Source organism: Opisthocomus hoazin, chromosome 20 (genome assembly GCF_030867145.1).
Source record: "Opisthocomus hoazin isolate bOpiHoa1 chromosome 20, bOpiHoa1.hap1, whole genome shotgun sequence".
Taxonomy (NCBI): Eukaryota; Metazoa; Chordata; class Aves; order Opisthocomiformes; family Opisthocomidae; genus Opisthocomus; species Opisthocomus hoazin.
The window spans coordinates 6,216,578-6,242,115 of NC_134433.1; the positions used below are offsets into that span (position 1 = coordinate 6,216,578).

Genomic DNA, 25,538 nt, shown 5'->3' on the forward strand with positions numbered 1-25,538 from the left:
ACGTCACCTACGTTTAAGAGTCCGCAACATCTCTGAATTGCTGGCTGCCTTCTGATAAACTGCCACGCTGAGGACGCCAACGCTGGTGAAAATATTTGTAGCAGCTTAAGCAAGCCTGTCTAAACCTACGTATGGAGGCTTTGAGGTGCTGCTGTAATGCTATAGCCCCTGCGCAGGCGCGGATGCACAGCAGGAACACGCTGCCCAGACACGGAGATCCACCCGAGTCGCTTGGTGCGGCTGCAGAGCTCGGTTACTCCTACGGCTATCATAAGGTTTGTCCATTTCCTGTGCAGACAAAAGTTTCAGGCTGTAACCACTTCCTGGGAGAGGTCTCAATGGTTAGACTAAAAGAGGAAAGAACACACCACTTCTTTCATAAAAATCAAGAAAACACCAAGTTTTTGTGCTTTTGAAAGCCATCATGGGATGAAGGCCGCTGGAAGCACTACGGAAAAACAACAGCTAGTGGTTTCTGGAATCAAAAACAAAAAAAAATCCCAAAGGATATAAATGTATATATATAAATATACATATAATAATATCACCACAAATCTCTATGGTCTTACTGCAAATGAAATGCCCAGCTAGCAGAGTGGGAGACCTCAACAGCACTGGCAGTCTGTGACTGAGGGAACGGTTCACATTAAACACCGCAAGCGTTTTGTTAAGCAGTAGAATTGGGCACCTTCTCTCCACTCAAGTGTCATATTCAATAACCTAAAACTCCTCTGGTTTTTTCCATCTCGACCTCTGCATCAGTTACACAGCTCGGATGAGAGTTCACTCTTTCATAAGTACGTTGCAAGAGCAAATTTCGTTAGCATTTGTGAGGCTGAGATAACAGGTAATTGGGTGGGTTAATTCAAATTATTTTCATCTTCAAAAAAACCCAAACCTAACAGCCTTTCTATTCTTTTACAACCCATAACTCTCAAAACCGATTTCCTCCTCACTGTGATCTTAATACTAATTAAATGAGCTTTTGTCTTCCAATACCAGTAAAGATTAAGTACCGCAGAAAACAGCTGCAGCAAAGCCGCATCCGAAGTCCAATTTAACCTGCGAGCTGGCTCCCCGCTGGCACCCCGTGCACTGCGTGCCTGCACAGAGGCTGCTTTGCCATTTCTCAGGTCACCCGAGGGCTTCTCCTCCAGCCCCAACACATCACGAAGGGCTGCTAACTAACGGAGCTACTCAGCAGCACTTTTGCCTCTTGGACTCAACCGATCTGCCCAGCCAAGCATGGAAAATACAAAGAGAAAGTCAGGAAACGCATTCAATTCTCAATACTCTACCGTCTGGGGACAGCAGGGTCACAGCACTGTCAACGGACTCACCAAGCCAGCAGCAAAGAGTCAAGTTTCTTTTCTCTCTGGTGGGACATGTGAGCTACTGCCAGCAGAAAAGCTCAATGCCCCCAAACTCCACGCTCAGGTAAGTGTCCCTCGCCCGCAAGGCTGCTCGACATGCACTGTCTGCTTGCTTGGCTTCTTGAGGAGACACAGATGCAAGACCGCATTTGTTTTCCTGATTCAGACCCCTGGAGCCATCAATATCTCACATATGTAATTATAAATCACGAGTCTTGCAACTGAAGCGCAATCAGCACATCTAGCCACAAATCTTCCAGATATCAGCAGTTTCTCCAAAGCTGCTTTTTGAGAAAACCTGATGCAGCGTGAACTAAGCAAGCCAGGCAGAAGAAACCGCCGGCGCTGAGGTTCGCAGCCCACCAGTGCTGCAGCCTTGGACAGGCTCCGGCCCCCAAGCAGCCCCACAAACCTCCCGCTCTGCCAGGTGGGAAACAAATCACGCCTGGAGTTCATGAGAAGGTGGATCTTGCCCTGGGATACCTCAAGCCCAGAACAGATCTGCAATCTGCAATTTCACAGCCTTTCCAAAGACCCTTTTTGGGCTTCCAACAGGACGTCAGCTTTCTTCCATTATTTGTTGACGCACGGTTTTGATCAGTAAATTCTGATCCATGTATATCATTAATAACAAAGGACTGGATAAATCCTGGCTACATCTCCTGGAGCAAAGTGTGTCCAGACATGCAATGCGAGTAGGTATTCATTTCTACACACACATTAGCCTCATTTAAACTAGGAAATCAAAACACCTCTGCAAGAGCTCGTGCGGATGAAGATCAGGATCTCTGTGATGACCATTTCAAATGTCGCTTACTGTCTGCCTGCTCTGTGAGAACTGATTTCGACATGATACATTATGCTGTAGTCACAACGTTGTCTTCTGGGCAGAGGTAGCCAGAGGAAGTCTGTAAGCCTGGCTAGGAAAGTCCAGCTGTGAAATGCATGCACAACTCGGCGCTACGACTGAGGGCGTCTTTGTGTATCAGGATGTTAAATGTTAATGGAAAAAAAAATACAAAAGTAGATGTATTACAGAACCCAGGTACTACACCAGCATCCGTCCTAGGCATTACGAGAGACTATTTTCTTGTAGGGAAATTATTGGATAAAGCAAGAGCCTGGAGCCAGTTTGAGACTGGGCCATATTTTAGATGGGTTTCATGCCATCAGCTCTCTTTGCTTGGATAATTATATCTTGTGAATTATCCATGAGAGGAAATTGCCTCCAAACGTAGTCACACAGCTGTCTGTCTCCAGCCTCCGCGGCTGAGTGTTTGGTAGGGGCTGACAGGCCGGAGCTCACAAGCACGCTGGAGCAGCTCTCGCGGGCAGGGGAGCTTCTCTTGGGGCTGCCATAATCCCCATGCACCGAGAGAGCAAAGCCAAAAAAAGGAAAAAACTGCTTTACTTCACTCCCACTCTTTTATCCCAAAAAGGTCTCTAAAAAACTAACATACCGCTGGATGCTATAATTTCAGAATTTCCTCTAATCCCATGCATAATTACACGGAACACTGCACTGGTATCCCTTTCATGCAAATATTGCTATAAAGTGCATAGTTTTCATAGCATTATATGACAAAAAAATAACTGTACTCATTTATTTCTGGTCTGTATGTGGTTACACAACGTAATGCAATGAGACAGTATTTTTCATTAGCTTTTTGTTGTGGACACTACCCATTTATCTTTCTCCTAATCCTTCCCTCAGTGCATGTTAATAATGTTATTTTAGTAAGTTGTTTAATTATTTAACATCGCTGGGAGGCTACTGGGTTTGTTAGCGCAGCCCTTTCCAGGAGCGTGCTTTGGAGGCAGTGCCCTTTCACCCCAGCCCCCTTTAACCCCTGCCCCTCGATTCCCACCCACCATGGCCTCCAGCAGCAGTGTCCACCCTGCAGATGCCTCTAAGCAAGTCCCCGTGGATGACCCTGACAGGCATCCCCGCTGCCGCCAGTCGAGCATCTCCATAAGCCTTCTCTGATCTCTAACTCATCGGTGGCTCAACTCGGCAGTGCTCAAGAGCTGAGCAGGCAGACCCTGGGGATGACCAGGCTGCAGATGCCCTGGGTCTCGCAGGGCATCACCTGCTCTCAAGGCTGTCTCCAACAAGGGATGCAACTGGTGCACAAAGGGTGCAGGAGCCCCAGAGCAGACCGAGAAACCTCTCGCACCTCCCAGCTCCCCCCTAAGCAGTAACTGTTTGCAATCTGCTTAAATGCAGAAACACAACGCTCAGTATCCCGTCCACATTTTAGCACCATCCATCGAGTTTTCTTAAAGATAAAACAAGCACCAGAACAACCTAATCGGATATTCTGCTCAGCAGAAGACAACTCCCACAGCAAACCCCGCATTTCTCCAGCAGTAGATGAGCAGTACCTAAGCCCTCCAGGCAGCACTCACTTGAAGCTTAGCAGGACCTGCTGGCTCTCAGCACTGAACCAAGGCAAAAAAGTGTCTTGGCAGATCTGGAGATATGTGTGTCCAGCACCCGTGTGACCCCATTTACACTCCTGGACTCGGCAGTTGCCTTTGTAGACTGGTTCATACCTGGGAAGCCTGGGGCAAAGCTACATCCCAAACCCCCAACCTCCTCCTTGCCTTAGGTACTGACCTCCCCACTCTGCCTCTTCAAAGTCATCCAGCCCTTCGGCTCCCCACAGCTCTCCTCCTCCTCCGCAGTCAATCACCCTTCTTGCCTGCCTCCTTCCCTTCTCATCTCCACCGCCATCCAACACCAGCTTCCACAACACAGCCTGTCCCTCCCCACCTGCCTCTGCCACAGCTTGTCCTCCTTAACAGCAATGACAGCCACGTTCTTGGAGGACAGCAGAACAGCAGGTCCTGCCATACATTCAGATATCTTCTCTGGGCAGGTCCAGTTTCCTCGATGTACCTTGCCTGCCAGTTTTTGCACCCCAGCAAGCTCCCGGGGTGGTGTCACAGTCACGGGGGACATCCCGTGCGCCAAACTTGCCTTTTCTCCCAACTACAGCACTTTAATAAAAGAGGCTGCTCTTCCCCGCAAGTCTTCCTTGATTTTCACACGCGCTGGCTGAGAAAGGCTTGCCCCAGCAGCGAGGGCCCGCTGTCACCATCCTCCAGCGGCACCGGTCTGGGCACCGGAGCCACGCTGCCGCAGGGACTGCCAGCGCCAGGCTGCTCACGCCTCGCTTGCCGAGGCTTTTGGATTCCTCCGCTTCACCTGCCATGTGCCCCAGCAGTTCAGCCCCTCCTTTAACAAGTCCAGCAGCTTGCATTTGGTTAAAATAACCGTTTATTCCTCAAAGACCCGATTCCTGTCCAGAATAAACTGTCAGGTCCTCCACTGATGGCTGAATATGCAGTCTGGAGCAAGAGAGCGCACAGGAATAAAAAGGTCTCTATGTTAATGGGAACAGACCTAATTTCAGCTTCCAGGGATGTACCACTGACCAAAGCACAGATACTTGGGTTCAGGATTCAGATCAGGCAGGGATTTGCACACACGCATTTGTTACTTGCCTGGGGACAAGCCTTCTCCATATTAATGAAGCTAGGGCAATATATCCTGTTCACCCGGCCACACAACCACTCCTGATCACAGCATCACTTCTGATATTCAGGGGCTGCCAAGGGAAAATCGTTGCTCTCTGCATACCGAGCAGCCCCAGCCTCCCACCCACACCGAGCTATTCCCCCCCCTCCTGCTTCTGATGCGTCCGAAGGGGCTTGGCCCACGCCTGAGGTACGGCGGGGCCGAGGGCAGCATGTCAGAGCTGCTGACCCTGTAAGCTGAAGGGTTAGAACAACACAAGACGTGTTTCTACAGTTTGCCCTGAGAGGAGATGCACTTTTTAGTCAAGAAAAAACAGCGCTGTATTTCAGAAATTCACGCTCAGTTCATTACCCAGGAATAATCACCTCCTGCCTTCTGATTTGCAGCAACATAGTGCTGTAATTAAGGTGAAGGGACTTTGTCATATACAGTTAAACATCAGACTACAAATCTACACTGTTCCTACGCTCCCACAGTGATTTTTGCATACTGTTACCAAATAACACCCTTTCCAAATCCCTTCACCCCAGCAAAATCGTTCCTGGCTCATGCTGCAGCCTCCCTGGCCTGGCCCACGTTACGATGCTACACCCAACCCCACGAAGCCGGCTTCCTCACTTCATCTTTCTGCATTTCGCCTCCTTGCGCCTTGCCGACGGAGAGCGAGCGGCCCCGGGCTCTGCGACGTACCTGATGGGCAGCGAGGGGTCCCCGGCATCCCACCACTCCTTGGGGGGGCTGATGTACATGCACCACAGCTCCCAGCTGTACCCGTGGGCAGAGTTCTCGTAACGCTGCACCTCAAAGTTGTCCTGCTTGATGTTGTCTATGGAGGGGAGAATGACCCTTCTCCGATTTTCCTGAATTCGGGAAAGTACCGGCTCTGCCCTGAGTGGTGAAAAACAAAAAGCACAGGAAAAGACTTTATTTCTCCCATAATTTGTAGATGGACACTGTAGCTTTGGTAAAGCTGGTGAACTTCAATGAGGGTAAGCAAACAGGCGTTCCTGTCACCATTCAGTACATCGAAGGGACATAGATTCCTCTCTCCCATTCACAAGTGGCATCACGTCTTCGCAGAGACACAGCAAAACCCAGCCGAGCAGCCCGGAGACTGTCACGGGGCTCCTCAGTCAGCGAGGGACCCCAGAGCAGACCGCAACGCGCCGGCCTCTCCCTCTCCCTTCCGCTCGCCCGTGCTTTCACCAGCACACAAATGGCAGAGAGAGACAAAGCGTTTGCGCTGCCAAGCGTACAAGGTTCTTGCTGAAAGGCTTGCCAGGCTTTGTCAGCCACCAGGGAGACGCTGCAAGAGGCTTCAGCGCGTCCACGTGATGGGATTTCCCAGGCGGACACGTCCCTGGCGCGGAGCTGTCGTCGGAGCACAGGGTCCAGCCTCTGCGCACGGAGCTCAGGTAGCTGCAGCCCTGGAGGTGTGGGGAGTTTTAGTGCTCTCCTACGGAACCGACTACACAAATTCATGGACCAGCTGAAGCTACTGGTGCAAGGAAATAACTATTTCCACAAACTAAGGTGTTTAGCTGTGGAAATGAATTAAAGCCTCTGTAACCCTCTACTCAGCCCTAGTGAGGCCCCATCTGGAGTACTCTGTCCAGTTCTGGGCTCCCCAGTTCAAGAAAGATGAGGAGCTATTGGAGAGAGTCCAGTGGAGAGCTACGAGGATGATGAGGGGGGACTGGAGCATCTCTCCTACGAGGAGAGGCTGAGGGAGCTGGGCTTGTTCTGCCTGGAGAAGAGAAGGCTGAGAGGGGACCTTAGAAATGCTGATAAATATCTGCAGGGTGGGGGTCAGGAGGACGGGGTCAGACTCTTTCCAGTGGTGCCCAGCGACAGGACAAGGGGCAACGGGCACAAACTGAAGCAGAGGAAGCTCCAGCTGAACCCGAGGAAGAACTTCTTCCCTCTGAGGGTGATGGAGCCCTGGCCCAGGCTGCCCAGGGAGGCTGTGGAGTCTCCTTCTCTGGAGATATTCCAGCCCCGCCTGGCCGCGGTGCTGTGCAGCTGCTCTGCGTGACCCTGCTTGGGCAGGGGGTTGGGCTGGGTGACCCACAGAGGGCCCTGCCAACCCCAAACATTCTGGGATTCTGTGAAACATGACCTCACCTTTTTTCTGCAGAGCTAGTACACTGTGTTTTCTCTGGTGTTCTGGCTTAAAAAAAAATTACTAAATAATGATTCCATATTCTGAACTTCTTAATTTTCAAAATGTCTATGTTTTTAACTTGAGCTTTCCTGACATCTTTACTAAGGTAGCAGGAAATCAGTGTGCGTTGACTAGGGGCTGGTTCTGCAGCATGGGCTGACTGCGCAGCCGGGAGCAGCTCACAGAACGGGCTCCATTAGCATCTGGGGACGCTTTCCACACAAGAACCACGGACCATCAAAAGAAACGGGCTCAATATGGGCAACAAGGAGTTAGCTCTTCTCGCAGGGGGTACCTAAGGTGTGGAGCACCTTGCCCGAGGATGCTGTGAATGCCTGAAGGTTGCGTGGGCTCCACAGGCAATGGGCAAAAACCTCACGAGAAACGTAGTGAGGGTTGCTAAACACATAGCGGCCGTGTCTGCTTCACATCTGCAGATCAGTGGACTTCGGTAGTGTAGTCTGAAGGAATAGGGTATGTGCTAGCCCTACCCACACACGCTCTCCTAGGCTTCCAGCTACGGGCAGTGGCACAGCAGGAGGGCAGACAGGCCCTCGCTTCGCTGCGACCCGGCTGCTCGCGGGTACTCTTCTTCCACCTGTAAAGTCCTGATGTGCCTCTGCAGGGCAACTGCACGCAGCTTCCCGTGCTGCCATGGACGTCCTGCATGAAAACACAACCCCCAGGCTGGGAAGCCTGGCTCAGAAACTCCCCTTCTGTAAAGCAAGGCCACGAAGGATGTGTTTTGTTTAAACCATGCTTTAACTAGTCCAGACTTCCCCCAGATCCTAAAAACCCCACGTCCCTGGGCAGAACAGGGTAAATTCTTCAAAGTACAACTATCTGAAGGGTCTTTTTTAACTTGGAACATAGTTTGAGGAACCATATATGGACTCTAAAGCTACACAAAATTCACCTTTGGGACATTCCTATGTGCCCAGAGCAGGGGGTGTCCCCAGCCTCAGCTCTGCAGCCCAAGAGCCACTGATCCACCTGGGCTCAGCCTGCCAATGCAAGGAGCAACCCACGCTCTTGGTGCCTCCAGCGACAGCAGCGAGTGTGTAACACCAGGGTGAGTCAAGCCCACGCCGCAGAAAAGCTCACTCTCTATCCCTAGAAAAGCCACTTCAAGGGCTCAGTAAATGGGAGCTTCCTCTGTACACCAATAAAATCATGTGTGAGGACTCAGTGACCTGAAGAGAGGAATGTTTAGCTGGGAATACGGATATCAGTGTAAGAAATGGCTCCTGAAGACACCCCTCAGCTGCACTATCATTGCAAAGAATTCAGTAACAGTGCAGAACTCTTTGTTTGCAGCTGCTAAAGCATTTTGCTTGTGGATATTACTGTCTTTTCAAATTGGACTCAAGTTAGCTGCTTCTACCTCCACTTTCCTAAACATAGACTATTAACTTTTTACATGTGGTTAGAGAGAAAAAAAAAAAATAAATCACTCTTGGGCTCCTCTTATCACCTAGACTCAAGACACTTGAACCCAAATGTTTTGAATCTCTCTGAAAAAAAGCCTTATGAAACACCTTTCGCTGCTTCTGCACCTCTGCACTAATTCCTAGCTGCAGAAGAAACAAATCAATCCAAAACATCCAAGCCTTCCCCAGCGGGATCCAGCTGCAAAGGGCAAGGAAGCGGGAAACACTTGCTCTTTCAATCCCTTGCCACCTGGGCTTGTTTAAACTTAGAGAAATTACTGAGGGCTAAGGGGACGGGAAATCAACCTGAAAAACGTATCTGGGGAACAAGGGGATGTGCATGCATAAAAGGAGGGAACAGAAAATAATTACAGAAAACAAAGGCAAAGAAAGGTGCCCCTTGTGTCTTCCCATCACATCTCACCAGTGGCCTTTCAGTGCAGAAGGAAGACAGGATTAATAAAAGCCAGTGGACCTGTTTGCAAACACATCTGTACTCCGTGACAGACCGTCCCTTGTTTAATGCATCACACACACACACACGCTAGCCGAAATCTTGAGGTTGAGCACCTACCAGCCAGCAGTGAACTCCACGTGGGCATCAAAAAATCCCGTGATCTGGCCAGTGGCAGCTTTCCAGCCTTCAATACGAGCTCGGATAAGGCCTTCCCTCTTCTGGTTGCGCACCACCTTCACGAGCCCTGGGTATCGTTTATTGACGTATTCTTCTAGCGGTGCCTTCAGTTCCTCTAGAGAAAAAGTGCCAGAGAACCCATTGAAAAGGTGTATCAGTTTTCACCTAAAATAAACCCACTTTATTAATGTGTATGAGCATAACTCACTGGAGCCACACATCTCTGAACACCACTGGGAGGGGTATCATCATTTAGGGTCAATCAACGCGAATTTGCAGAAGACCGCCTTTATGGTGGACTGACCACAACCCTTACAAAAGAAATTCAAGGTTGCCAAAAACATTGCTGTTGGACAACTAAGGAGCCTGAATGCCATCTTCAGAGGCAAAGGGCAGCAGCAAGAGGCCAGCTAGGTTGCCTTTGCATCACCTGGGTATCACTCCACTGAAAGACAAGAATAGAAAGAGGTCACCCATGGATACCAAACACTCGTGCTCTGCATTTCTGGTGGAGATTCTAACTGAATGGACCGCTAGAAATACCGCAAAACCCACCTGAAATAACTTCAACCACATTAGAACTGCGTATGAGCTTCACTACCGTTTTCACTCAGCCTTGCTACTACTGTCTTGGCATTTGCTGTATGTTTTCCAAGCTTTGCCACTAGCAAAGTTGAAATTCCCCCCACTTTTAAGAGAGGATGAAAGAGTTTTTTGGCTTCATTCATTCATGGCTCATGCCACGTTATCTTCTGTTCACCGGAAACTGCAGACCATTTAATTACGTTGTCTACGCCTGTGTATGTGCTATGGCTGAGAACATAATGGATCTGTCAGCCTGCAGTCATTACCAGCATTAAACTTCTTGATAGCTACAAGTATTGAGTAAAAAAGCCACACAGGACTTTGAACGCGGAACCATATGAAAGGCTACAATACTGGGTAAGCGCTAGTCTGTGTTTTCAACCATTCGGAAAAGTGCTAGTGCTCTGCCAGAACCCTGGGTCCTTTGACTTCCTGGGGCAGCAGTTACATGCATGAAGATCTACTGACGAGAAGTGCTCCGTAAAAGCCAAGCAATACCACTGTGCACCAACACAGACTCTTCATACCATGAAAGCAGTTCCTGAGAACGGCTTTTATCCCTATGAGGCTCCAGCACAACAGAAAATTAAGATCCGGTCCACGACCCCAGATTATAGTCTACAACCCCTCACATGTACTGCCTTTTCCAGAAAAAGGAGAGAGAGGAGAGAGAGGAGAGAGAGGAGAGAGAGGAGAGAGAGGAGAGAGAGGAGAGAGAGGAGAGAGAGGAGAGAGAGGAGAGAGAGGAGAGAGAGGAGAGAGAGGAGAGAGAGGAGAGAGAGGGAAAAATGGTCACCATTCATATAATCCACAGGGTAAAATACTTGAGACATGCAGACACATGTGGGTTCCTACATGAAGGAAACATGGCAACAGAGAGCCAAAGGGTAGAGAGCAAGTCCCATCTGCGGGGCTTAGCCCAAGAAATCATCAAAGGAAAAGGGATTATCTGTTCCCTTCCCTTCCACGCCTTGTTCCAAGCACTTAACACGTGCTGTCTTCAAACTGCCTTTCTGGGATGGTTCCCCTCACATCTCCATTTCCCCAGAGTCTCATTTCTCTTTTATGCTGAAGTGGGAATAAAAAGAATAAAGCAAATGAGCCCCTTCCTCAATTCAAAGCATCTGCATCATATACACACATAACTCAGCAACTTCCATTTCATGCTGAGCCACTGAGAGAAAAACTAATATTTTATGGAGACAACAACTCTCCTGAATGGTTTTAAGGAGACAGAGACACAGATATTTTGACAGATGAAACCCCACAAGCACAGCACCGGCATCCCACATGTTTTTCTCAGCAGGTCAGTCAGTCCTGCTGCAGACCGCGGCACTTCAGGCTAGACTGAACTATTAAAACAACTTTCACATTGGAGTTTTAATCTCAGTTGAAGGAAAACAGGAAAAATCTTCATGGGAATTGAGTGAGCAGCTCGAAGGAGAGCACAGCGCTAGTGAAACAGGGAAGAACTGTAACGTCGTGTCTCAAAGGCAGGGAAGGGTGAAGCCTGAGAGGCTCCTACACCCACCACGCTGCGTGCAGGCAGCTCGTCAGCAGCTCCCCGGGGAGCACGGCCACCGCCGCCTCCTTTCCGGAAGGACGCTGGGTGCCAGCGGGTGAAGAACCGCTCTGCTGAGAGCCCGAAGGCCCGTCCAGCACACCCACCGTGGAGAGCCGGCGGCGAAGACGCTCGTGATTAGCATCCCCCCACCCCTCCACCCCATCCATCAGCAGAGGCCAGAATGCCCCCCTCCTGCCGCAACGCGTGCTGCAAGCACCCCGAAGGGGCTGCTGCCCACGCGGAGACGCGCTCAGAGAGGACACTGCGTTAACCAGACACGGGAAACGTGGTTCCAGGCCCTCCCGCACAGCTCCCTGGGCTGTGCTCCCTCTGCCTTCCCTCCCAGCCCGGCTCAGCCCCCAGCACACGCCTTCCAGGGGAGAATTCACTTCTCTGACGTGCCTGGGCAAGCCCTAATGGGGGGGACGGCTGCACGGCTGTGCTGGCCTTTGCCAGTCTCGCCCTTCCTGGTGTGCAGCTCGGTGGGACGAGGGCACGGTGCACAGCAGCTCCCGAGCACTATTTTGGTACTACGAGATGCGTACTTGGCATCCAGCCAGTAGGCACAGGGGTGGGGTGGGCTTTGTATTTCATTTCTAGGCCCATCCAGAAGAGCAGTGTGTGGGAAAATCCACCATTGGGTATCAAAAGTGAAACGCCAGTCTCCGGGAATGCTCTGCAAAACCCCTGTTCAAGCACCAGGCGAGCCTTGGCCCAGGTCTGCCCTTGCCAGTGAGCAGGACTGACGCGGCCGTGTCGAAAAGCGTCCGTGGGTCCCCAGTACGGGCACAGCCATGCTGCCAGAGCTCCCCTGGTCCCGCAGATGCTGACCCTGAGGGACCAGACGTGCTCAGCTCCCTCCATGTGAGCTCCGCCAGGCTGGAAATCATAACTCACTCGCAAATCTAATCTTCATCCAGGTCATCTGAAATGATTCCTAATTTCACCCTGCGTTCTCCCTCACTCGGCAGCCGCCTCGCCGAGTGCCATTAGCGTAACGAGAAAGCAGCTCGCGGCGGCTCCGACACGCGTGGTCAGAACGCGTGGCTCCAGGCTGGGGATGCGGAGAGCTGCTGCGTTAAGGTCAGTAGCAGCAGAGCTTTTCATCTGTCAGTTTAACTTAAGAAATGTTTCATCCCCAACTCCTGTATCTTTGCAGCACGTCCCAGAGCTGCAACAGGAAGGCCGGGAGGTCCGAAGCAGTACGTCAGGAACTGAATGACTTCCACTGCTGGACAGCAGCAGATATCCTCGCTGAAGGGAGTCGGCTTTCACACGCACTAGAAACCTGGCCGTTGGATTTGCTATTTTCAGGACCTCATGCAAACTGCAGCAGGGGAGCAAGCATCTCACGGTGCCGATAACTCGCTGCCATCCCCCTCACCTCTGCCTCCCCCCGTCAGCTCACCGCTGAGAAAGAGAACACCCACTGGACACTGAGCCAGTGACAACTTTGGCATGAAAATCAGGCCAGTGTTCATCACCTGAAACGCTGGGTGCAAAGTAACGACAAAGAAAGTCCGGGGCCATGGCAGCAGCAGAGCAGCGGCTCCCCAGCTCGCCCTCACCCTTCCTAACGGAAGGACCACGTAGTTAGGCCACGCACTCATGAGGTATCTGCATGGGTGGATCCACACAGGCTACACAAACAGTAGTTTGATCCAAACTAAGTGCTGCAATGGAATCTAGAGACTTTTTTCTCTTCTCTAGCCTATGGCACTCTTCCCCCCCCCAACCCACACCCCCTTTGGGGAAGCCTACTGGAACACCCTTCAGAGCTCACCCGCATCATTCCCAGGTCATGTTTACTAAGGATGCAATCAACATTTGCACATGGATGTATTTGTGAATGCTTTGCCATTGCATGAGCTACTTCCAGGGAAGATTTGCAGAGAGAAATGCTGCTGAAAATGCCAGCAGGTTCAATTTCAATCCTGCCTTTTGTTCTCCATCTGTCTGTATTGATCCTCACTGAAGGGCAAGTCCAAGGAACCAGAATGCAATAGACCTGTTGCTCTATTAAAATACCCACCTGCCAGCTGCAATGACTTATGTTATCTGTTGCAAAGTATTTTGTCACCTACGTGAGCTTTCCGGGAAACAGGCCTGCCACAGAAATTGAACCACCTGACGCCACTAAAAGTAACCATGTCACGGACATTAGCCCAGAAGCAACCGCAGGAATATCCACTGCTCAGTGCTCCACACTGCCCGTCCTGCCCAAGGTTCCCAAATGCTGCTGAAGTCCCCAGAACTAAAAGTGGGAACTGCCTGGTGCCACACAAGGAAAGGAGCAAAGACCAAGGGCACCAGCGGAGCTCCAGGAACTATCAACTGCAGACAACGGCTTCCACAGCACTGCCCAGGTGGTCCCAGGGAACGGACTGCGCCTCCTCTACACCCCTAAAGAAAACACAGTTGTGTTTGCCAGGCTGAGCTGGGTGGGAAAAGTCTACAGAGCCCAAGGCTGTTATCAGAAACACTGCAGGCTGGAGGGCACCGGAGTTGGGGCTGGGAGCGTCCCCGTGCCACGCAGAACCCCAGCACCTCCTTGTCCCATGCTCTCACCTCCCTGAAACACCAAAGCCATCACGGGCTGGATTTCTGCAGCACGAACTCACAAAAGAAACTCCTTCAACGGGCATTTAATGAGAATTTTTGCAGCGAGACTCAGAGCCAGGTGAGTCTCCAAAGCTTTTGGTGTGTCCTTCCCAATATTGCAGGGGAAGCTGGGAGAAGGGGAGCCGGTGCACGAACCGGTTCTCACACAGGGTTACAGACAAAGCTGGTCCCACAGCTGCATTCGGCTGCCAGGCTCTGGTTCATCTGGTCCAGCCAAAGCCACACGGAGCCAAACCAAGCTGTGCTGCTCTCCTCCACGCCTTGGCAGGGCCTGAAAGCCTCGGGCCTGGACACCAGTGGGACAGCACCAGGTCAGCTGCAATGAAGCAGCCCATCTTTCGTTTGAGCAACTGGAATAATTACGCGCTTGGGCTGGACCAGCGCCTGGGAAAAGCTGAGATATGACTCAGCTTCTTGCAATTCTGCTAAAACCCTCCCCTAAACACAAACACACACGAAACACAAGCAAGCCAGCTCCCGGGAGTGCATGCGTGAACCGCTGTTGGTGCTGTCGAAATGAGCTGCAAAACAAGAAAGCAATATTTCAAGTCACAGCTAATACGTTACGCCGAGGTAAATTACAACCCGTAGCAAGTCTCCCTGAGTGCAGCCAGCTCCTTTAAGCAGCCTTTTATCCAAAGGTTTTCTTTTATACCGAGAGATTTGCTTTTCAAAGAGATATTATCCCAGATTAAAAGCACTAAAAGACAGACAACAAGAAAAAAAAAAAATCAGGTGATGATTAAGCAACAGACTGAGACAAAGCGTGCAGCCGCGAGATACCGTAACATCTCAGGGGCACGCTGCTGCATCCCTCCGGCAACCCAGGAACCACCTTATCACTCAGCAACACAACCTGCGCGCTGGCTTTGGAATTACACCCCTGCTCCAAACACAAACAAAAGCAGCCTCCAAAAAAGTCTTTACAAAGTATAGCGTGCAGCTCAAGGGAGAAGGGGGCTCAAACTGCAACTCCCCAAGCTTTTTCCTTGAAGGAGGGATTTTTTCCCCTCCCCATTAAAATACATTGGTATCTTTTATCTATTTACAGCTCAGATATAAAGAATCAGAACGACCATGTTTATTAACTTTTAATCTCTCGTTGCACACTTTTGTCATGCAGTGTTGTACACACCACATTACACCAAAGATAAGAACAAGAGGTGCCTAATGAGCCTTCAGAAGCAGCTTCTTCCAGTCTGAAAACTACAAAACACCGAACGGTTTGGATCCTGTCTGTGTAAGTAGTTAAGAGGTCTCCCCGAAGGGCAAACACCAGCCAGGGGTGCCTTGGGTATGCAGTTCTTACCTCCATCCCCAGGACTAATTTTAAAAGTTGAAGTTGACTTTGAAATCCCAGGGCTCTTTTAACGCTTGATTTGGTGCGTGCTTTGTTCTTCGATTACCCGTACAAGTGGTATTTCCTCTCCATGCCTGTCTGAAGTGCTCCCTGGCAAAACCTACACGGAATCCCTGCAGCGAGCAGCCGCCAGCCACAGACCTTCCGGAGCTTTTAGCAACACTCCCAGAAGCTCCTGCTGGCAACCCACCAGGGTACAAGGCAGCTCCTGGTTTTGAGCCACTGCTCTCCGAAGGTCAGCCTTCTTTCAGGTGTATAAAACTGAGGCCGAAGGCTTTGCTCGGGCTACAGCGACAAGCCGTACACCCGTAGGAACTGTCCCTCAAACACACATGGCTGCTCCCGAGGAGGCTAAAGTAATTCCTTCTCTTGTTCAATCACAGCCACCGAAGTCGCACCCACGCAACCCCACCCTCCGCTCCACACCAGCACTTGATCCTCCAGGGTTCATCTCTAAACCTTAGAGCTCGTAAGAAACTATTTTCCTGTAATTATTTTCCTGTAGAAGCCAAATTCATATATTGCAATGACTTTGTTTGTAATGTCCAAAGCATCAACCACACGACGTTGCTATTGCTGCTCACAATTATTTCCTACCATTAGTGGGAACTATCTGACAATGTTATTGCCATTAATAATTCTTTGCTGTCATTGAAGCTCCTTGACGATGCAGAGAGCGAGTGCTTGGGTCTCAGAGATATGTTCTGGTTCGTATCAGTTCTTTTACATGAGAAAACAAGATTATTACACGCTTGGGAGGAGCTCTCCATAAACATCTGCCAAGTTACCTCATTATCTTCCCTCAAACCCCTCCTTAAAAAAAAAATCTCATTTGTCATGATGCCTGCACAGACTCAGCAGCGCGGCACTGACACTGCTACCTAACCCTACCGCCTCACCTCGCTCCCTACACCCCCTGTCCCCACGCGCTGCCATCGCCAGGTTCTCCAGCACAGAGCCACCTGGGCGTTCCGGGGTTCCACCACCCTGTCCCATCACCAGGGACCGAGGAGATCACGCTCCCGACGCCACCGATGCACCCTCCTCTTGCTGGGGTGCAGAGAGCACGCTGCGCAGGTGTGCAGCGAGGCTGGGAACTTCCCACCTCCCGCACGTGACGTATCAATTTGTCCCCCAGTTTCGGGTCACCTACCTGCGTCCGTCTCCCTGGGCAGCAGGAGGTGCCCCAAGGCACTCCAACCCAGCCCGGGCAGCGGGGCCTGCCCGCAAACACAGGCGCAAAGAGGAAAACCCCCAGCTGGAAGCACCTGAGCACACCACAAGCTTGGGCACCCATCTCGCTGCCCTGTCAACACCCTGCCACCGCCCAGCCCCACCAGCAGACCCCGCCAGCACCGGCCCAGCCCTCGCAGCAAACCGCCCGGGAAGAGGGTGCCTCGCAATCTCAGCAGCAGATCAAGAGATTTCCTTCTGCATCCTCACCGCCAGCTGCAGTCTCGGCTTACCGGGGGGAGGGCGATGCTTTTCGAAAGGATTCATTTCATTCTCCTGGGCCTTTCAACAGCGTCTCCAGAGCACTCGGCCCCACACCAGCCTCAGTGCTGCACGCTGAATGATGGCTGGAGGCTGTTTAGAAACATATTTCTTTGTCCATGGCAATGGACAGAGAAGCTCAATAACTATTACCAATGGGTTCTCTTTTAAAGAGTGTTCTCTACACCCCATTGATATGGTAAAATTTGGACAAGCAGCATCTGATTTTGGTATTTCGAGCCCCCTAAGTACTGGGCAATGCTAAATACTGCAGCGACAGATACCTGCACTGTCTCTTCACTTGCCAAATAGTTCCAGCTCTGAAATCCCACAACTTCACTGCTGCACATCATCCTAGCTTTGCAGTAGAGCTGCTGTGATTTCCATCAGCTGAGGAGCTGCCCTCCTGTTTCTTTTACTGGTAATTATCAATCATCAGCTTTCTATGGCGCTCATTACCATGGTATTTGAGTGCCTATTTTTACAGGCTCGAGTAGCTTGCTGTATACCATCTCATCTCACTGCAGACAGACGAGCAGCTTCGCAGGCTCCCTCTGGAAATGAGCTCTCCACGTCCCGCACCCTCCCTGCTCTTCCCTTCTGATCACAGCATCCACAGCACACATCTATTATTTTTTTAAATAATATTAAAAGCATGCAGTACAAATAGAGAAGGCAGGAATCAAAGTAACTTAACTATTCACTGTTCTTAATGAAGACTTTTAACTACCCTAATGACATTATCCAACTGTCTATTGGAAAAAACAGATCTTGGAAGAATCCCAATCTGAAAAAGCTTCCATACAAAACCACCTCCCGCAGCCTTGCGTTATCAAAAGCCAGGAGAGAAGGTACCACAACAGTGACTGAGAGCGGGCTGAACACGTGACACACGCGGGCAACCTGGGAAACCTAACATCCCCCTCCACGTCTTGCTGGGGCCTGACTCGAGCAGGTTGGGTGCGTTCATTTCCTCCACTTCCTCTTCACTCACCCTTCTCATATCAAAACCATATTAGGAGAGGAAGGAGGGCCTCTGCAGGGTCCCAGCCACTTCTACAGCCTGGGACTTTATTCTACAGATAGGGAAACTGAGGCACACACAGAGAAAACATCTCGTTTAACCCCACTGCAAGGGGCCAGAGCAGAAAACAGCTCCCTACGCTCCAGGCTCTTGTCCCTCAAACTCTGAGAGGTCCACCTTTGCACCAACTAAAGTCTTCTTATTAGAAGTAAGGACACACCTGAAACCAGATCTTCTGGATGCTACTGTGAAGAGAAAGGTGAGATCGCGCTCTGGTTTCCTTTAGCCTTTCAGCTATGCTTTCAAGCAATAATTATCTTGGCTTTTAACTTTGGTTTGATCCTGTTCCTTTTCTGCTACAGAACCGGCGCGCCAGCCAGCACACCCACCACCTCACACCGTGAGCCTCCCAGCAGGGTCACCGCTCCCAAAGAAGCGTGACTCCTCCGTCAGATTTTAGCAAATCAAACTCCCTCCCGACGTTTTGGAGATCCGAGATCCCAGCGCTGCTGACCTTCATCGCTGTTGTCGTCCACGAGGATGATCTCCTTCAGGAGGTGAGCTGGCGTATGATTAACAGCGCTGTGCACCGATCGCAGGATAACCGACAGCGCTTCGTTCACAAAGATGAAGATGATGGAGATCTGGGGCAGGTCCTTGCCGTATTTCAGCTCTTTGCACCTGTGGCACGAAAGGCAGAGAGAGAGAGATGGGGTTAGCAGAGCACACGGCGCAGCGCTTCGAGTCGGGCACACCTGTAACACGCAGGGCGAGACGGCGGCCCACGGCCCGCAGCGTTGCCCAGCCACGGGTGACGGCCGCCGCGCGTGGGGCCAGCAGTGCTGCCTAGGAAGAGGCACAGCGACAGAGAGCACCCCTGGGCTCAGCGAGCACCAAGGGCAGGGGGCAAATCCAGAGCTCACGTAGCTGAGGGTGTGTTTGCACGTCTGTGGGCAGACTACAGATGGGAGAAAATGCTTTTCCATTTGGAGTGGAACTCCACATTCCTGTTCTGTTTTAAGATTAATAGGTGCTCAGAAATGAGCTTTGCTCTTAAATGGCACTTGTGAATTTTCTTCCCATTTGCTTTGGAACAAAATGAATATGAAATGACCCTTGGTTAAATAGTCTTAATAAATGTTTTAGTTCTCTTTGCAGATACTTCTGGGTACATTCCTGCCTCTGCAGTACCCCAGCAGAGCACTGCCATGAACCGGTGTCTTTGTACTTCACAGTCAGGATAGGTTAAAACCAAAATCTTGCTATCATCTCTCCGGGTTTCAGAAGTAATGGCTTAACTCGAGCTGGTTTTGCGGCTGGGTCCCTGCTTAGACGCATCGCCGCACGCCGGAGCGGGACAGAGGCGGAAGGAGCTCCCAGGTCACCCACCAGCCAGCTCCAGCCCTGGCAAGCCACACGCTCACATTGCATCGCTACGCCACATCTCGAGACCAAGGACACCTGCGGAGCAGAACTAGGGCAGCTCTGAGTGGAAGGGGTCTTCCAGGCAACCGGCAGCTCTCCAAGGAGCACACGTCGCTCCCACGGAGATACAGATGCTGCTTTAACACCACACTTTATCCTAACCAGAAACCTAATCTTCATAAGAGTACTGGCAGAAAGCAAACAGGCGATCTTTAACTATCTCAAATAACTCCACCAAACTCTCCAGCTTTCCCTATAACGAATACGTGCGAGGGAAGAAGAAGAAACGAGCCTCCCCGCTCCCCCTCTGCATTCATGACAGATTAGACATGCAACATGAGCGGTGTTCGCAGAATTGCAGTGAGCGTTCACCAAGTAAATCCTGCCCAGACAAGCTAAGAAAGCCCGACTGCACCAACGACATCCCGGCTCGCTTCGAGCTCGTGGACTCCCCAACGACGACTCCGTATTTAATTGTACCGGGTGTTTCTCAGGCAACAGCAGGCATTCTTCAGACTCCAAAATGAGACTGGGGAGACAAAGGTTTTCACAGAAATACAGTTCTTTATGAATCTTTTTTAGTTAAACAAGTATGCTGGATAAAAACAAGGTTGTATTTCTTGATTTAACTACTGCCTACCCTAAAGCAAGCCAGGCTCTCTACAAAAGGGAATGTACCACATGCTGAAAAGGATCTTCCAAAGGGAAGATCTCTCTTCAACGTGAACGAACAGTCGTGATGGGGTAAAGTGACAATTGACCCTGAAATCCTGCCACAAACGTCAAACTAAACTGACTCCGAGATTAAAAATCTGCTTTTGATATATGTCAATACCTGCTAAGCTGAAGAGCAGGTGGTCACAGGAGCAGGAATCTTTCCTTTTAATCACTGCACACCTCCGGGAAGCCTTCCCCCGGGGCACGCTTCGGGGGGATAAAGAGCTGGGTTTGTGATCAAAGAGGTTTGGAGGAAAACCCAAAGCGAGCCCTCTGAGGTTCACCTGCTGCTCACTCGCGTGTGCCCTGAGCCACCCTTTTCGTGGCTCTCCCTCCCCGACTGCCGAGGACAGGCACACAAAGACGCGGGGAGCAGAGATGAGTGCGGGGACGGAGCGGGCACATCAAACGCCCGCACTGCTCACACGCACAGAGCCGCGATTCTCCGCAGGCAGGCAGGGCGGAGGCACAAACACCACGCGCTCTGCTCTCCGGTGGCTTTGGCTGCAACCACGGGAGCGGGGAAAGGCAGAAATCCGAGAGCAAATTAACCTCGAGTTTGTCAGTCCTCCTCACACGGGCTCTCGCCGGCAGCTGGGCTGAGCGATGCTCTCTGCCCCCAGCCGCGTGCTATCGGACCTCAGCTCTCCGGGCTCCGCCACAACAGTTTATTCTTGACAAGCTGATGTGTCAACAAAGCTTCACGCGTGCATGCAAGAAAACACCTGGTGCTTCTGGGCTCTCCCGAGGCCAGGGAGGGGAAGAGAGGAAGGCAAAACAAAAAAACATTGCTTGAGCTCAAACGTAATTAGATGAACCAGTGGAGAACTTGTTAGAAACAGCAGGAATAATGAGTACATGAGGTGGGAGGTGGTGGGGTTTGGCTTTTTGGTTTATTTATTTATTTTAAGCATTCTGAACACAAAATCTGCACACTGTGGTTCAGCCTTTCCGTTCAGACCACGTACAGGGGGATGCACAGAGGTCTGACTGCGTGAGAAACACTCGAGCAGCAGCGTGGGGAGGATCTGCCGCCCGGCAGCGGGGCAGCAGCCTGGGACCCCGCTGGCTCCCGAGCCTGCGGAGCTCTGTCCCCAGCCCCACCCGCCCGTACCCCGCAGCACACCACCTCGTCAGCCCTAAGGGGTTTTCTGCGTCAGGTGGGCAGGCGCACGATGTGAAATTCCTGCTGCCTTCAGCGTTTCACGCGTGACCCAGAGGAACGGCACAGGAAAGCCAGCGTCAAGCCCAGGTCCCAGCGGGAGCAATGACAAGGGGCTCGGGGACACGTCCCAGGCGATGCACGGGCACCAGACCCCAGCTGAGACATGCCTTCCCCTCCCACCCACAGTTCTCACCCTCAGGCAAGACAGAATCTGGCTGCTCGCCAGACAGCACCCTCAAAAGGCAGAACCCAGGCCAAAATACTTCTAAAATCAGGATTCAAGTCTCACTAATTATCCAAGAGGGGATGCACTGGGCCAGAACTGGATTCTAGCACAGCTGTAGCCCTCAGCCCAGACCACGGGCTGGTCTACTGGGGGATTAGCAATTAATGAGATAAACATGATATTCAAGAAGGTTCTCGGGGAGCTCGAAGCTAAGCAGCACACGGGCAACAAGAAGCTCTAGGAATAAACGTGTTGTGCTGAGCTTTTCGCAAAGCATTCCTAGAACCTGAATTAACACCCAAGCAAACGTAGGCTGGAAAGCCTTTGCAGCTCCTCACGCCTTCTAGGAGGAGAAGCTCAGGTTTCATTTCTAACGCTCAGCTCACACTGCATCTGGTCTGCCCACAAGCAAGCAGTAAGTCCAGTAAGTTGGATTTCCAAGAGTCAATACCTTTGAAAACGTTTACATTTAAATGAAATACAATGGAGAAACCACCACAACACATTCCTGTTGCTGTCAGTGATTAGTTCCCCACAGCATTAAAGACCAGCACCTCACTCTAAATTTAAATTTGCCCACTTTCAGTTTTCCATCAGTACCAAAAAGCTGCCTCAGAAACTTTTTCCTCCCCGCGTATCAGGCGCTGAGCAGCCAGGCGCACATCGGCACACGGACCCGAGGCGGAGCTGCACGACACAGGCACGGGGCCAGTCTGCGAAAGGGCGACACTTGGCCTTCTACATCTGAAAATACTTCTGATGGGAGAAAACGGAAGCAGGCTGCAGCGGATCCCTCGCAATCCCCTCTGCTAGAGGAGCAACACTCGCCTGGCACAGCACAGAGTGCTGCTTACTTGCCAACACCTGTAAACTAATTAGTGCAGGTTGCGCAATGACATTTTCCCCACTGAATCCTGCTCTCTTCAGTTAAACGCAGGCTGGCACCTGCTCGCTTACATCAAAATATCATGAATCAATAGCAAAAAGAAACAGATCCCTCACAGTTTTGTCTCTCATTTAGATCGATGGGATATCAGAGTAAGACGCATTTTATCTCCCCTTAAATCATGCCTGACTACGTCCCATTAAATCACACTCACAAAACTCTCCCTAAGTTCTGAGAGGCTGGGGAAAACCTCCCAAGGTGCAGCATTGGATTTAATTTAAGGACCTTACTGAGCTCTCGCTGAGAAGTGTTCTTGTCCTTAAACAGGGAGAAAGGGGATTCACTCCATCCTCGGTCCAAGGCTCAGACACGTCTTCTCTCCCTTCAGGAACAGGCTGACGGACCGACCACCGACACCAGAACCAATACACACCTCCACGGACCAGCTCCCAGTGTCCCCCCATCCCATTCCTGCAAGGGAAACGGAGGCAGACGGCACTCCTCGACTGCGGGCACTGTCACCTTTCTCAGGTCCAAGATTGTTCTGCTACATAAAGCCCAAGTCTGCAATCAGGAGAGGGGGCAAGGAAGCGCGTGAAATAAAATATATTTACAGAGGACATTTTTTACTGTGAATTCTTTGCAGTTACTGCTTTACGTAAGAAGCCATCCAGAAACAAAAGCAGGATGAAAAGGGGAGATGGGGGGAAGGGGAAATATGGTTGAGTTTATACTGAACAGCTTGGCATACATCAGGCTGGATTAATCAAGCCAGCCAATTTCAAAACACACATAAAAAAAAAAAATCAAGTTTTGCTACTATGTATATTTGTCTGCTGCAGGAGTCTGCCTTCGACTCCTCTGATCATTTGTTTTATGCCCACCACACAGCTGTAAATCTACTCTTCAGTGCAGCAAGTGAGATTAGGACGTTTATTGGCTGTCTCAGTCACAGAAAGGGGATATAATATCATTTACTGCTTCGTGATCCCACAGCAGAAAAATAACCTGGAATCACAGCAAGCTCTCCTGGAGCACCAAGAGGCCACAAAATGGCAAGTAACATTTAAAAAACACTTCTTCCTGCTCAGTGGCTTAACACGAGGCACTCTATTACTCCATTAGGATGTCAGCTGTCTTCTGGGGTGCAAAGCTATTGCCATCAACCACCCAGAATCACATTGCCCAGTATCAGGCAACCGAGAGCCAACCTCAGATGGTTTCTACACCTTCACTTCCCCAACACAAGCCACTTCGCAGCACTAACGAGTGCAGCTTATGAACAACCTGGAACATGGACCTGTTCCAGGACAAACCAGGCACCCGTTCATCTGATCCCTCAGCTCCAGATCAGACCATGCTGGCACGGAGCTGACGGCGGACTCCTGTGCCGATGGTGTGCCGTGACAGACTGTGTATCTCCTGTGGATGACAGGTGTTGTCAGCTAGCACCTTTCACAAAACAAAACAGTTTCATGAAAGAGACAATAATGCATTATATTCTTTCAAGGTCCATAAGCATGTGAGCAACAGCGCTCAGACAGCAGTCCAGAGAGGAGCTGGACAGGCAGCCCTGCAGCCTGCTTTCCTCCCAGATCACACAGCAGAAATACTGCTAATACTGGGAGATCCAGTACCCACTAATCCCAGATGTTACATCACAGATTATATTGATCACTGACTCTAGAACTCATCTTCCACCTTCCATGGTCTGCCTCACTCAAGCCATCCACTGCTGACAGCACACGCATCGGTTTTCACAGAATCTCAGGTCTTCACAACCATCATCTTTCTCCTAATTTGTGCCGTCTGCACTGTCTCCCCAGTTCCAACATAAATATGCCTACCAAAGATGTAAGTGGAGATTAAATACCGCAAAGCAGATAGTATAGCTGTCCTCATTTCCAGCGAGGAGGCAGAACTCCACAAATTTGAAAAGCTTGCTTTAGCCAGATGCGCCCTGTTCTTCAAGTATGTCCAATGTTTGGAAGATAATATTTGGATCTAGATAAAAAACAGGCTTCAACAGCCTACCTGAAAATGACCCATCAGTAACCTGATTTTCCTAATAATCTATTTCTAATAAATCACTCCTAATGCCCCTTAGGCACCAAGGATTACCCAGCCTGGAGCCATCTCTCCAGCTGAGGGACAGGGGTGCGACAACGCGCAGAGGCTGGCTGTCAGGATCCACAGAGACCAACTGGGAGGAGGATCAAGTGGTAAGGAGACGTTCAAAAAACACCGCTGGAGGAAAAGTATCTGCTGCTGCAGACTTAAACACCGATGATGGTTTTAAATCACAGTTTTCAGCAAGGTGGAGAAAAATCTAACCTCGCACCCCCTGTGCCTTAAAACGCTCGGATGCAACAGTCTCACCATCTGCTTTGAGACACATTTTTGCATTGTATGGAACCACACAGACACAACAGTTTTTCCACAAGCTGTTCTCCTCCAGGCTGGTGCCGCCTCAGCGCTACCCAAAGCACAGTCCGGAGCTAAGAGAGGTTCTGCTTGCAGATCTGGCCGTCCACCCTTTGCTCTGCAAATGGCTGCCCCAAAGCTGATCCCCACCTGCACAAACCCTTCTGCAAAGGGCACTTCTAACTCTACACCCAACTCGGTTCCTTACTGTCTGGGATGCCAACACAATGCCAAGTGAAGCCAAACAGAAAGTTCAAGAAGTGCTGATAAAGACCAAAGCCTTCTCACAAAAGGAAGCACTCAAACATGCCCTACAGCCCAGGGGCAGAAGCAAGGCGCAGGGGTCCTGGGCAAGACCACAGTGCCCAGGCCAGAGAGCAGAAGCCCCATGAGAGCCTGGGGAGAGGACAACCACCTTCCCCCAAGCTGCGCTTTCATTTTTAAACACGGATCTAATCAGTAACTGAAGAAGAACAAAGATTGCGGGAAAGCCAAAGGCAGTGCAGCTATAACTGTGTGGGGTCTCATAGCACACTAAGAGGAAAGATACCCCTCCCCCTGTCCCCATCACTTGCCTGCCCTCGGTTTAAAGCCCGTCCCAACTAAGCTGTAGCTGAGGTCCCCAACGTGACACAAGCCCGTGAGCCTGTCTGACAGGCAGGCAATGCTCAGGCAGGAGCACATTGGGCATCGTGGCTCCAGCACAGACCACAGCAAAGCAGGTCAGCCGCTCGCCTTGGCAGCGAAACCTCCCTCGGCCGACGGCAAAAGCAGAGCTCCCGGGGGGCTCCTCACTGCCAGCTGCAAAACCAGCTCCCTCGCTCCTCTCCCAGACGTGGACGCTGAGCAGGACTGAGCTCTGACCTCCAAGTCTGGGCAGCTCGCTATGAGCAACAGCATC

At 50.9% G+C, this 25,538-nt stretch overlaps 1 protein-coding gene across 1 annotated transcript in view; it reads right to left on the reverse strand.

The window, feature by feature from the left end:
* GALNT17 (polypeptide N-acetylgalactosaminyltransferase 17) overlaps nt 1-25,538 on the reverse strand; it is a 219,757-nt gene that overhangs the window by 122,514 nt on the left and 71,705 nt on the right. The window contains exons 3-5 of the mRNA XM_075440254.1: nt 18,309-18,475; nt 9,086-9,260; nt 5,608-5,805 (exon numbers count right to left, since the gene is read on the reverse strand). Coding sequence (XP_075296369.1) covers nt 5,608-5,805; nt 9,086-9,260; nt 18,309-18,475 — 540 coding nt within the window. The remainder of the gene's footprint in view (nt 1-5,607; nt 5,806-9,085; nt 9,261-18,308; nt 18,476-25,538) is intronic.